Source organism: Drosophila yakuba, chromosome 2L (assembly GCF_016746365.2).
Source record: "Drosophila yakuba strain Tai18E2 chromosome 2L, Prin_Dyak_Tai18E2_2.1, whole genome shotgun sequence".
In the NCBI taxonomy this organism is placed as follows: domain Eukaryota; kingdom Metazoa; phylum Arthropoda; class Insecta; order Diptera; family Drosophilidae; genus Drosophila; species Drosophila yakuba.
Genome location: NC_052527.2, coordinates 5,479,083 through 5,491,200, shown reverse-complemented (window position 1 = coordinate 5,491,200; position 12,118 = coordinate 5,479,083). Strand labels below are relative to the sequence as shown.

Sequence of the window (12,118 nt, the reverse complement as noted above, 5' to 3'; positions counted from 1 at the left end):
AATGTTGGAGCAGCAATAACAATTTTGCAGCACCTCGATTCACTAAAAAATACTTGCGAGTGTGGCAAAATGCAGCCATCGGAGAAACAAACCTTGGTTTGGGAATGTGATGAGATAGCAGCGACTCAAACCCGTTGGCTTCAATAACAGAGGCTCTGTTAAGCGAGCGTACAGTAGTGTGGCCAGGCAGCAAAAAACTGTTATTTTTCAAACCAGTTCGAAACGATATGTAGATACATTGTATAATCGGGATGTATGAGATAAAAAGTAACGGTTTTCTTAGATTCTTTAGTTTTGAATTTAACTTTTACAAAATCTATAAACTATTACTGATCTCTCATTTACTTTGGTTATCTAATAAGACCAGTAACACTTAAAGCCATTAAAAAGGTTTCAAAAAATTGATGCACTCAGAAATTTAAACATAAAATTCAGACACTTCCCAATTCCTTTTTTAATGCATTTATTTTACTCGACTTTGATAATTCAAAACTTATAGATACAAATTTTAACAAATTCCAGGGAACATTGTCGGCGTGTCCATGTGGTGGAGCTGTGGAAGCGTTTACATAAGTCCGTGTTTCTTGGCCTCGCTCTTGAAGCACGCGCCGTAGGCTTCGGCGGCCTCGCAGTGATCGTCGGGCACGGTGATGGCGCTGCAGGTGTCACCGATCTCCAGGGCAACCTTTAGCTTGGCCGGATCGTTGCCCGTGTACTGCTTGGCCTTCTCGTGAGCCGCCTCCGTGTCCAGTTTGCCGTTGGCGCCCAGCAGCCCGAAGTTCTTCATCACGCAGGCGCGCAGGCACTTGCCGGCATATGTGCTGGCCGGCTGCTTCTTGATCAAGTCCTGCAGATCGGCGTCGCTGGCACCCACCTCCGCAAGGCAGCTCTCGGCTGCCTCCATCAGCTTGGCCATTGCTTCCTTCTCGTCAAAGGCTCGCACCATGGCGACGCCGAGAAGGACGATGGCCACCAGAACGATTGGAGTAGACTGCATGCTGTTGGGTTGGGTCGGTGTGTCTGAACTGAACTTGTCTGTGGTGATGGGACTCGTGCTTTTATAGCTAAATCGGTGACTCGCTCGGCTGTGAAATAATATAGTACATCGTTTAACAATCTTTACAATGGTCGCTTAATTGGCCGAATCGCGATCGTTATGAGGGGTTTGCTGCTAATGGATCAGCTAACAAAATGTAGCCGGTCGACCAATAAGTGCTGACCGCCCCCATAAGACACGCACGTCCCCAGAAAATGTGCAAGTGATTAAAAAAGTGCTTCAGCGCCATGACAATGACTGGCATATTCGTTTTTGCGAGTCATAGGTACCAAAATTGCAAATATTAAAGCGTAAGAAAGGTAAAAGTTAGATAAATGTATGGAAAAGCTTTCCATTTCCATACAGTTACAGATATTATCTAGAGAATAGAGTTAGTACTCATTATTTCCAAACCATTGATAAGATTGAATGCAAGCAAGGAACCCGATTTCCCATTCGAAATCCACTTAAAACACAATACTTTTTTTATATATTCCATATATTTTGCATATATTTGTTGGTTTTTTATACTTTACACAATAAAAATGATAATGCATCTCAACAAAAACAATTATTCGCGGTACTTATCGAATAGATTTCAAAGACAAAATTCATGCTTGCGTGTAACTTTTGCTTTTGGAATTCATTTCCCAAATACTACTTGCTTGGTTTTAAATTGCGTGGCTTTCATTTGTCGGTTATTGGTATTTCAGTAATCGATTAGAACATAAAATAGTCATAATTTTCATAATTTCGATAGATCCGTATATGGATCGAGAATTATACATCGCTCCTACACATATATACATTGAATGCGGCATGCAAATTCTTTTCGTGAGTCATCAATTCATTGATGTTGTGATTTCTGCGTTTGGTTAAACTTAAGTCATAATTAATTAACATACAGTTTAGGTAAAAGTATTTAAAGCAACTTAAACTTAAGGTTAAGAGTTAACTCTCTTTCTTGTTTATTTCGCGGAGTGATTTTTGTAAAGTGTTTAAATGTAAAATCATATATCGATCATAATTTAGTTTTCTTCCATTATGTGGGATGAAATGTGAAGCGAGAGTCACAGTAGCAGTCACGGCAACAGTAACAGTTTACGAGTGCGATTAACGAACGAGTAACGGTTTTGTAAACCTCAAAACTTTGCTACATTGGTTTTTGTTTTCTTTCATTTGTGATTATTATTATTATAATATATCGATATCGATCTGTGTGTGATGCTTTGTGATTGATCGCTTTCTACTTAGGTTTAAGTTGGGATGGGTTCTGGAATTGGTTTTTGGGGTTTATGATTTACGGTTAGGGTTTGTGTTATTCTTGCGTTAAATATGCTTAAAGACTTATATTATATATTTGGTGTACTTTTTTGAGTTTTGTGTTCTGTTTTCATTTGCTGTTTTATCGCATTGTTTTTGTTTAGTTTGTAACTGTTTGTATGTAGTTTATATATAATAACTTGTCCATGGGCATGCCTGCTGCTACCTGTCCGATCTGCGGGGATCTACATCTACAGCTACGTTAACTAAATATAATACAGTTTTTGTTTTTATTTTTGTTTGGGGTTTTTCTTGGGGCTTTGGGTTTGGGGTTTAGAGGGCTACGCCAACTGTCTGCTATTTAACTCTCCAAACGACTCTGCGATCCCTTTCTCCAAAGTGTTATACACGGCACAGTGGTTACTCCTTTTCCTGCCTTCCTGCCTCATCCATTCGGTTATCAAGGATTTGCGTTTAACGCTTAGATGGGCGATATGGAGAGTGGTGCTGAGGCCGTATCGGGCATGTATTCCTTGAGGAGATCCCGCAGTCGCAGGATCTCCCTGCCTGCCGCCGATAGGTCGCCTTGAAGGGAAAGTTCCCGCTCCCGAAGTCGCTTGATGTCGCGCTGACAGGTCTGAAAAAATAAAATATATAATTAGTATTTATTCAGTCATTCAGTTTAGTTTTCATTTGAACACCTACCACATTCTGTCTGAGTAGATCCAGCTTGTCGCACTTCAATCGTGTGACCTCCTGGCGCAAGTTCTCGATCTTCACGATCGTCTCGTTGCTGGGGGAACTGCCCATTATGGTGGACTGGACTCCATCCAAGCACAGGGAGCACGCCTTGGTGGTGGCCTCTGCCGAACTCATGCTTTCTAGCCCAGTATCACTGTCAATGTAGGTGGTTCCGCCGTCCAAGTGCGCCATCATCGGATCGAGATCTACGCTATTCAGGCTGGAATCATCGCTCGTTTCCGACATGGTAGCCACGGCTACCACTCCGTTTTGGGCGGCACTCACAGCCGCTGCTACCACGCCTCCGCCGGATCCGTTTTGGGGCAGGAGACCGCCGTTGGAGTTGGTATTGTTGTTGTTCGCCTGGCGAGAGGTAATGTCCGGGGACGAGGAAGTCGACTCGTTCGAGGACTTGGACTTGGATGAGGACTTGGAGGCCGTGCGACTGCAGGTCTGTGGAAAGAGCAAGAAATTAGCCTTCATTTTTCAATTGTTAAATGTTGGTAATAACTTACATTCAGGTTGGGTGTCTGCATTTCGGGATGTGCCTCCTTCTTGGAATTCAATGTGCCCAGCTTGGTGTTCACGCTGAATTTGTCCGTTTGTCCAGGTCCATGACCATTGCCGGTGTCCACGCTCTGCGACCGCACCCTCATGATTAAAGCCTTCTTCACCGTATCGATGAATCGGGAGCCGGCATTGCCACTACCACTTTCTGCCTTCGGGGTCTCGGGTGTGGGACTTCCTGCCGACGTCTGGGACAGATCGGTACCCAGAAAGTCGCGAGTCTTCTCCCGCAGTTCATCGCACAAATTCTGGAGCAGAGAGGTTCTGGTGCGCTGTTCCAGCTTTGCAAACTTCTCAGCTTTGTAGCACGCGTTCTCGGCATTGATCAGCTTGGTCAATATGAACTCCTTGAACTCCTGCCCCTTGCGGAACACAGCGGGATTCGGCAGAGTGGGACCGAAGAAGGGCACATCATCCCTGGCGGTCACACTGACCTTGTAGCGGGTATGTGGAGTGTTCGGCTCAATGGGCTGGACCACAATGAAGGCGTGCAGAAAGTGACTGGCGATCATGTCCGGTGAGAAGGGAGTGTTGGTCTCCTGGAAAACGATGGCCACAATGTCGTTGCCAATGTGTCGCTTCCTCTGGAGCTGCTGTGGATCGCCCTCTGTGTGTGGCAATAGCGTGGACACATGGAACATGATCTCACGCTCCTTAAAGACCTCATAGACAGCTGTGTCGCCCGTGTGACCATTCTGTATGTCAAGTCCACCCCTGTAGCCCTTGTGATCCTTTAGGCGTATCCTTTGGCCCAGGACATCCAAGAACTCGTCGAAAGCTGGTGATGTCTGCTGGTTACCGAAGAGCTCCTCCTCGGTGGTCTGTCCATATCTTTGGTAGAGCACTCCGAACTTGAAGTGCGAAACGAGTACATGCTCGTCGTATACGCTGATGAGTTGCGAGGCCTTGGGGCACAGAATCGGCATGAAATGCTCGACCGTGATATTTTCGTTCAGTGTATGCGCCATTTTTGCCGGGCTTGGCTGTGGCAATAGGCATGAAACTGGCAGAAGTTCGTGCATCGTACCAGTTCTCAATCGCATCAGGATACGCATGTGCTCCTGGTTGGCTACATTCTCCGTTTTAATGGAAAGCAAAATCGGTCCCAACTGCTCATCCAACCCAATTAAATTCGAGTGCTCCCTGGCGGCATAGAATCTCCTGTAGCACTTGGCCGTATCGTCCGTCTCGAATTTTGCCATCCAGGTGGTCTGTGGTAGCACTGGATTTCCCCTCGCATCGTAGCCGCACTCATGTTCGGTGCCATCCATCCAGTAGCCACCGTGCAGGGGCAGCAAGATCATGGGGTACGGTGCCTGTTTGGCCAGCGCCTCCTCCAGCAATCTCTGCGAGGCGGGAATGGCCGAGACGATCGATGAGTTGGAGCTCACCGACGACTGAGATTGGTAGTGGTGTCCGTTGGACAGCAGCTGGCATCCGGAGGCGCTGACCACACCGCTCAGTTGCGGGGAGGCGGGCGTGGAGCTGCAGGCGGAGCCCGAGACTGTGGAGCTGCTCGAGTGGTTCATCGAGTGGCGCAGTGTTGCCCGCGATCCCGAGTGCTGCAGCCCACCGTTGTGCGGATGGGCGTGGCTGTCGTGGGGCGAGTGTGGCTGTGGCACGCGCTCCTCACTCGCATTACTGCCGCGATGGTGGTTCTGCAAGTAGAGAGGAAATCGATTCTAAATTAGTTTAATTCGTTAAATGATTTTTTGGAAAGTATAACTATGTTATTTGTAGTGTAGTGTAATTGGATGCCAAAGACGGTCCCAAGAAACTACCTTTCAAAAATCCCAATCTTGTGCCACCATAAATCCAAGCATTGCAGACAATGCCGCCTAATCCTTGGCGGAAATAAATATAATTTTCCCTAGCCATTCTCTGCGAGTACGAAGCTGGCTTGATTGTTCAGCGGGATAGTGTGTCAGAGATCCATGTGTGGCACTACCACTGGCTCTAGCACCCTGCACACAACTGGGGCCTGATTATGTGTGAGTGAGTGGGTGCCACAGTGGAGCCTCCCACACGCCGACGGGCGGAATTAGAGGCTCTGCAGCACTGCTGCATTATAATTTCATGCAATTATCGTCAGTGAAACCCGCCCGTAGCCCGAAACCCGCAGTCCGCGCCCCAGCTTCATATGCAAATGGGCCGGCCTCGAGCCATGTGGATGGATTGGATAATGGCAGAGTGGTGCAGGGTGGTGCAGGGTGGTGCAGTTGGTTCGCCGGAGTGGTGCGGAGACTGTCGATGGCTTTGCTATTTTGTTGGCACAAACTATTTGCAAAGGCACCAAACAAATGTGGCAGTGGGTGGAAGGGGCGTGGTCGTGGATTACGTGATGGATTTGCAGAGAGGAAAACCTACCTCCGCTACCAATGGCTTTGAATTTTTGATAACATTAAGCCAACATTTTCATTTGACATAAACGGGGCTCCTGCTCCCATTGCCTTTACAATTCCTGGCGCCACTCGAAGCTTTTGTCTGGTCGACCCCAACCACCTTGCCTCTGAACCCGATGCCTCCTAAACAAGCAAGCATATTAAAAAGTTTTCTTTTATTTGCAAACAGTTTTTCCGTTTCTGGGATTCTTTTGTTGCACTTGCCAGGCGCTGGCCTGCAGCCAAATGTGGCACGTACCCAAGGGGTTAAAGGGAGCGGACAAGGGTTCATCGATAGTTCGTGCCTTGATTTAATAGTCTGCCGGCTGCCAATTGCAACTGCAGCTGATGGCTGGAAATAATGAGCCAAAGGAAGTTGGAAAATGGCAGGCACCCACTTGATAGATGGAAATAATGAGCCGAGAAAGGATGGCAGATGTGGAAATGTGGATGCATCTAAAAAAAGCAATACAGTTTGGCAAGCACTGTGCGGTCACCGCCACTCACTTCTGCAATCGATTGAAGGTTAACCGATTCGATTATTCAAATTCGCGTTGTGTGCCATTCAAGTTGAGTTTCCAGCCAGTTGACTGCACCGCTAATGAATTGCATTGTCAGTCATTTGGGTGCATATCCAATGCATTTTGACATCCATCGCTCTACTATTCATATGTATCTGCATTTGTATATGTATCTTTATCTGTATCTGTTGGTATCTGTATCGTGTGAACCAAACTATGGTCTAAAACGAAATATGCAAATGCAGTTTCCTACTGTAACTCCCTCTTTGCAGGCAAACAAAACGAATGTGGCAATTGAGGAAAATTAATAAATTTTGTTGTAACCCTAGACGTTCATTCGGAATTAAATGGAAACTGGAGCTATGGGACGATTGCAGATATTGCTTATAGAGTCGGTCACGTCACACGCTTAGTTGGCTTCATTTGCCAAGGGCGGTTGGCCTTTTAATGTTTGCCTAAATGGGCAATGGGAAATGGGAAAACTGGTAAACGGCTGAGGGGAAACCCCACCCCGAAAATAGATAGTTAGTTGGATAAGCTGTCTGTGGTTGGGTAAACAAAAGAAGTCAGCGGACAAGTGACTCATCTAATAAGGAATATGGCAGTCTCTCCCTATCGCTTCGAGTTTTCCCTTTAGTTAATTTGTGAAGATTTCCACTTTGGGAATTGGTTTTGGTTTCAGTTTGGCTTGTTTTATGAGATCTAATTAGGAAACCATTTGTGCGGAGGCTGCCAGAGAAGTATTAAGCACAAGCAGACAACTACACAAACCGAAACCGGAAAATGCCAAAGTTAAATGTAATAAAGTGGAAAGCATGACGAATGTAGAACTTGTGCAGAACAAGAAACTCGCTTCTGACAAATGATCATTCCGCTTCCCGCCGAACAATAATGACAATCATAACGCCGATGATGATGTTTATGTGCCGATTCCGAGGAACTTAAGCGGATTACATACTACATACAGCCAGTACGAGTACACGAGCCACAAGATGTGGAAAAGTGTTACGAGCTCAGAGCAGAAAAGAACATATAGAACACCACTGAACACTGAACACCGAACAGCGAACAGAAATGGAACCAAAGTGGGGGAAGCTGGGGAGGAGGAACTACAGCCATATGGCAACCTGAAGAGGAACACGAATTGCACAGAGAATTAAAGTTGTGTCAAATGATGTTATATCTGGACTTCATCTTTAAAGGCCAACAAGATAGCTATTACCCAAAAGTATTAATTCAACTTAGTGCTCGGCTCTGGAGTTTCCATCTACAGACAACAACATTCGGTTAAACATTTTCTCTCACTGTCGAGTGTCATCGTTTCGAGGTTAATGGGGTAGTGGCATGTGAAGAGGGACACTTGCGACGAGTGGAAAGGGCAGACCCTGGCAAAGTCATCTCCTGCATTGAACAAGCGATTTGCATAAGGCGAAGGGCAGCGGTTCCTCCTGCCTCCTTTGGACACCTCCATATGTGCAACAAAATCCTGCGACGTTGCGCAGAGTCAACAAGGCTTCCTTGTTGTTTTTATTGTTGCTGCTCAAGTGCAGGCGGGCGTCATTAAAAATGTGCATTTTGCATTCAACGCCCTCGTATTTCTCCTACCTCTCGTACTTCTCACACCCCAAAAAGCGAATAAATGAAAACAAAATTTAACAAAAGCACAGGAAGCAGGCCCCTAAAAAAGGCTTAAAAAACACAGCGAGTTGGGAAGGGGATGTCTGTCAATCGCGGCAGTGCTTTCCAAACTGCTAATATTGTAATATTATTTCTGTTTTAGCCTTTGTGAATATCTTATGCGGTTCACATTGCGCAGCTCAGAAAGTGTGACACATACGAGTTCCCCAAGTGATTGATATATGTGTGCTGTCTACGCACGTGAGACAAATGTCGGGAGAGCAGGAGATATATGTATATACGACTACAAATCCCAATCCCCCCAGTGCAACCCACTCGCCACATGATTTATTCCAGTCTCCAAAGGGGGCGATGCAAAAAACACAAGCCAAACTCGAGATTGAAGTGCTTAAATCAAAATCGCATAAATCACAAATGTCACAAGTCAAGAGTGAGTGTCAAACTGTGCATGGCGGTTTGAGGATTTGAGACTTTGAGGTTGGACAGTTTACGGTATTAAGATCATAAAGAATTACCAGCTAGTAGTTCTTAAACGAGTAGCAACAAAGATCAGATGCTATTATTTTCTTATAGCAGAACTTGAACAATACCGCTATACTATAAAGACAAAAAGGCCTAATGGGTTCAGCTCCAGCTGCGACGCACTTTGGAAGCCATTGAAAGGCGATCTTTCAACTTGGGATTCTCCACACGTATTAGTGATTCGAGCTGAGCACGATTGTTATGTTTGAAACGCTTTCACAAACTTAATTAACATAGACTCATAGTCGTTCTTATCGCTCTGCGGTGAGCAGAACCAAATAAGTGTTGAAATGGATATGAAAAGACTTCACATATCATAAAATAATATCAAAACATTCGTAGAAGTTTTACGGGCTGCAATCGGAATGAGATCATGTCGCGAGTTTGTAAGAAGTGTATAAAGTGAGCTCACACAAACGGTTTGGGGGCGTTTTTGTTTGGCCAAAATCGCATTGGTAACTGGTTCATTGATATTCGTGTTTTGTTCAACGATTATTGAACACCAAACACGGCCTAAATAAGGCAATCATTGAGTGTTGTTGCTGCGATTTGGCGACATTTTCATTAGCGGAACAAAGCAAAAACGTAAAAATTTTGTAGCAGAAAGCGAAAGGCAGCCAAAAATGGATTCACGATTGCCGTAAATTATGCAAGCTACCTGATTGATTTTTAAGATCCACTAATTAATATAAAATAACATACATTATTTGCGGTTTCGACGCTCGCTTAAAAATAGATTTTTAATTGCAGCTCGCAGTTGGGAGTCGCAGTTCGCAGTTGGGATTCGGATTCGAGTTGCATGTGAAGTCACGGTGTGTGTGACCCAATTTGTGCGCAGTGAACCCAACACCCGCTTCGAATATTCCCCTTTAGCTGCCAGTACCCATGCAGCATAAAATTAGCTGCGACAATTCCAAGGCAGAATCAAGAGGGCCGAGAAGTTGAAGCCAAAGCCAAAGCTAAAGCCAAAGCAACTCCACTCCATTCCATTCCCACACGCCCACGGGAAGCAATTTCCCTCGATCTGAGGTAACTCGAAAGGTAGAGGTATAAGGTATGAGGAGCATGACTCCATGTCACGGCTTTATGAGCAGCAAAAAAGATGGGGAGAAGTCGTAAGGGGTTGGTGTAATAAGATATTCTGCGATTCACACAAGCTAAGGCACATCCGTACTGAACATAATAGTGGGTGTCATCAAGTGATTTTTGGGCGGGGTTCACAAGCCAGAAGACAACATCGCTATTCAACTCCAAGTCCCTGTGAAGATATTAGTACTTCTCTAAACTTCTCTGCTGTCTCCAATTAAATTATGCCTAATAACTTAGGTCAATTTAATGATATATATTTTCTCTTGTTCACTACTCACTTGCCCTCAACTGTGCAGTGCCTCTCAAACCTTTCTTTGACTTTCGTGAGCTTGCCCAACCTTCATCTCCCCATTTAACCCTTTCGCGCATGCGCATTGAAGCTGCTCCGTTTCCACTCGAATGCCCAAGACTTTGTGTAACTTTGCACATTTAAATTACAAACAGCTGACAAAAGTTTTGCCGCCAGCCCATATCCCAAGTAGTTGGCCAAGCCACTCTTCACAAAAAGTCTTCCCCCTTTTTTTTATTATTTTCCTCCGCTTGGCTAGCTTTTCTCATAAAATAATTGCTCGTGTGATCGAGACTCGTTGCCTTTCAACTTGAGTTACCAACTCCTCCCCGTGGAGACTTGTGAAGTGAACGAAGAGAGGTTCTTTTGTCTCACGAGAATTTTGGCAGTCAAGCGTGAAACATGAAAGAATATGTTCAACCTGATGATGTTCTTGGCGAACCCTTCCTAGAATCTGCTCCAATGCTATAAATTACCAGGCCCCAAAGTTGTACTCCCATTTTGGCTTCCTAGGAAGTTTTCTGCATGTTTTCAGACAGTTGTCAAAGCTCCAAAGAGCGAACACGATATGAGCGTTTCCTGCCCATAATTAGTGGGAAAATGTGTGTTATCCAAGCCGTAGGTAAACTCAATGCCCTGCCTCATATCAAATATTGATTAAACAAGCCAAACTGGAGCATAACGCATTGTTTACTTGGCCAAAACATGCGACCAACGACGACGACGAGGCTAACAAATTGAACGTGCATATTGAATTTGTAAGTCAATTTCGATTGGTTGTGGTTCAAAATGTCAGCTGCAGTTGGAACATGACAGGGAAAATAAAGTGGAAAAGGCTTGGAGCTCTGTGGAAAACAAGTGGAAAGGCTTTTCATTCGGAATACGTAAAGGAAGGGCTGTCAATTTAACAGGGCTCATCAGAAGTTTTAATAGTTATTCCAACTGAATATAAATATACAGCTGACTAGTTTTTAATTTGGTTAACTAGATATATATTTACTGTGAAGTTATCTAGGTTGAGCCACTCTCGAGTTACATACTTTTGGTGTATTTGTCAGCGGGTTTCTAAATGATTTATGACAGTGGCTTCAGCTGGGGGGGTCTGACATTTCGCTGCTTGTATTTTACTCGAAAAAAGTTGCCTGACCATCGAAGCCAATGCGTTGGCGTTTTTTTGGCATCGGCAACATTCACTTTTTACTTGGCATATCTGGATCTACATATGCATATGTATCTTTGGTTTTTATTTCGTTTTATATTTTGGGAGGGAAATACTGCCCAAAAACTGGGTCAACGTATGTCGCCAGCCCGATTTAACACTCGCTCATCGTTAATCTTCATTCATTTGCATGTGCTGCACTGCATTCGTGGTTCATTATTCATTATTCGGAACTCGCAGCCTGGCTCTCAAACTGTAACTGCTTGCAGTAAGTGGCAATTGCCGCAAATTGCTTCCTCAGCTGCTGTTGCTTATTTATAGCAAATCTTTTGACGCCAAGTGAGTGCCCACAAGTGCATTCACCAACCCCTTCGACCCCCTTGCCATCCACTTGCTTATGAGTCCAATCCCATTTGCCGCCCGTCTGCAAACATTCGTTGACTTATTTATGATCGCACACGAGACTTGAATCGTCGGGGATTTCTTTCTCTTTTTTTTTTTGATGAAATTTAAATAGCAGACGCCAGATGGAAATCAGCGAAAGGCCCATAAAACTATTCTCAGTACTCGACTCCGTTGATTGTTTACCCTGAAAGAGTCAACGCGACTTAATGGCTGACTAAGGAGTAATGCAAAAGCCTGAATCATCTGTGTTTTCCATTGCTGCATCAGCCATTTTCAGAGTGCAGTTGCAGATGAAAACCTAGATAAATAGTATTCCAACATAAACCTTTTTTTTGAATTAAAAAATGATTGCAACCGAGTCTCAACTACACGAATCATTTCATCATATTTATTCAATTTCACCAATTTACGGATTCAAGAATACATATTTTATGCAACTGCCAGATTTAACTGAACTCCCTTGATTTCTTTATGCTCATTGCCAATTCAATCACCTTACTTTTTTGT

General features: G+C 44.6%; 2 protein-coding genes across 6 annotated transcripts in view; both read right to left on the bottom strand.

Annotated features, from left to right (window-relative positions):
- Positions 1 to 417: 417 nt before the first annotated feature.
- On the bottom strand, positions 418 to 1,044 carry LOC6526936 (general odorant-binding protein 28a). Its single transcript, XM_002087998.4, has one exon. It carries the CDS (start codon positions 995 to 997, stop codon positions 566 to 568), a length of 432 nt encoding a protein of 143 aa, XP_002088034.1. The 5' UTR covers positions 998 to 1,044; the 3' UTR covers positions 418 to 565.
- A 657-nt stretch (positions 1,045 to 1,701) lies between these two features.
- The window catches only part of LOC6526935 (rap1 GTPase-activating protein 1), an 80,623-nt gene continuing 70,206 nt past the window's right edge, over positions 1,702 to 12,118 (bottom strand). For all 5 annotated transcript variants that reach the window (XM_015198034.3, XM_015198037.3, XM_015198035.3 and 2 more), the window contains 3 exons: positions 3,556 to 5,265; positions 3,005 to 3,493; positions 1,702 to 2,936 (listed from right to left, as the gene is read on the bottom strand). In XM_015198034.3, coding sequence (XP_015053520.1) covers positions 2,781 to 2,936; positions 3,005 to 3,493; positions 3,556 to 5,265 — 2,355 coding nt within the window. In that variant the 3' untranslated portion in view covers positions 1,702 to 2,780. The remainder of the gene's footprint in view (positions 2,937 to 3,004; positions 3,494 to 3,555; positions 5,266 to 12,118) is intronic.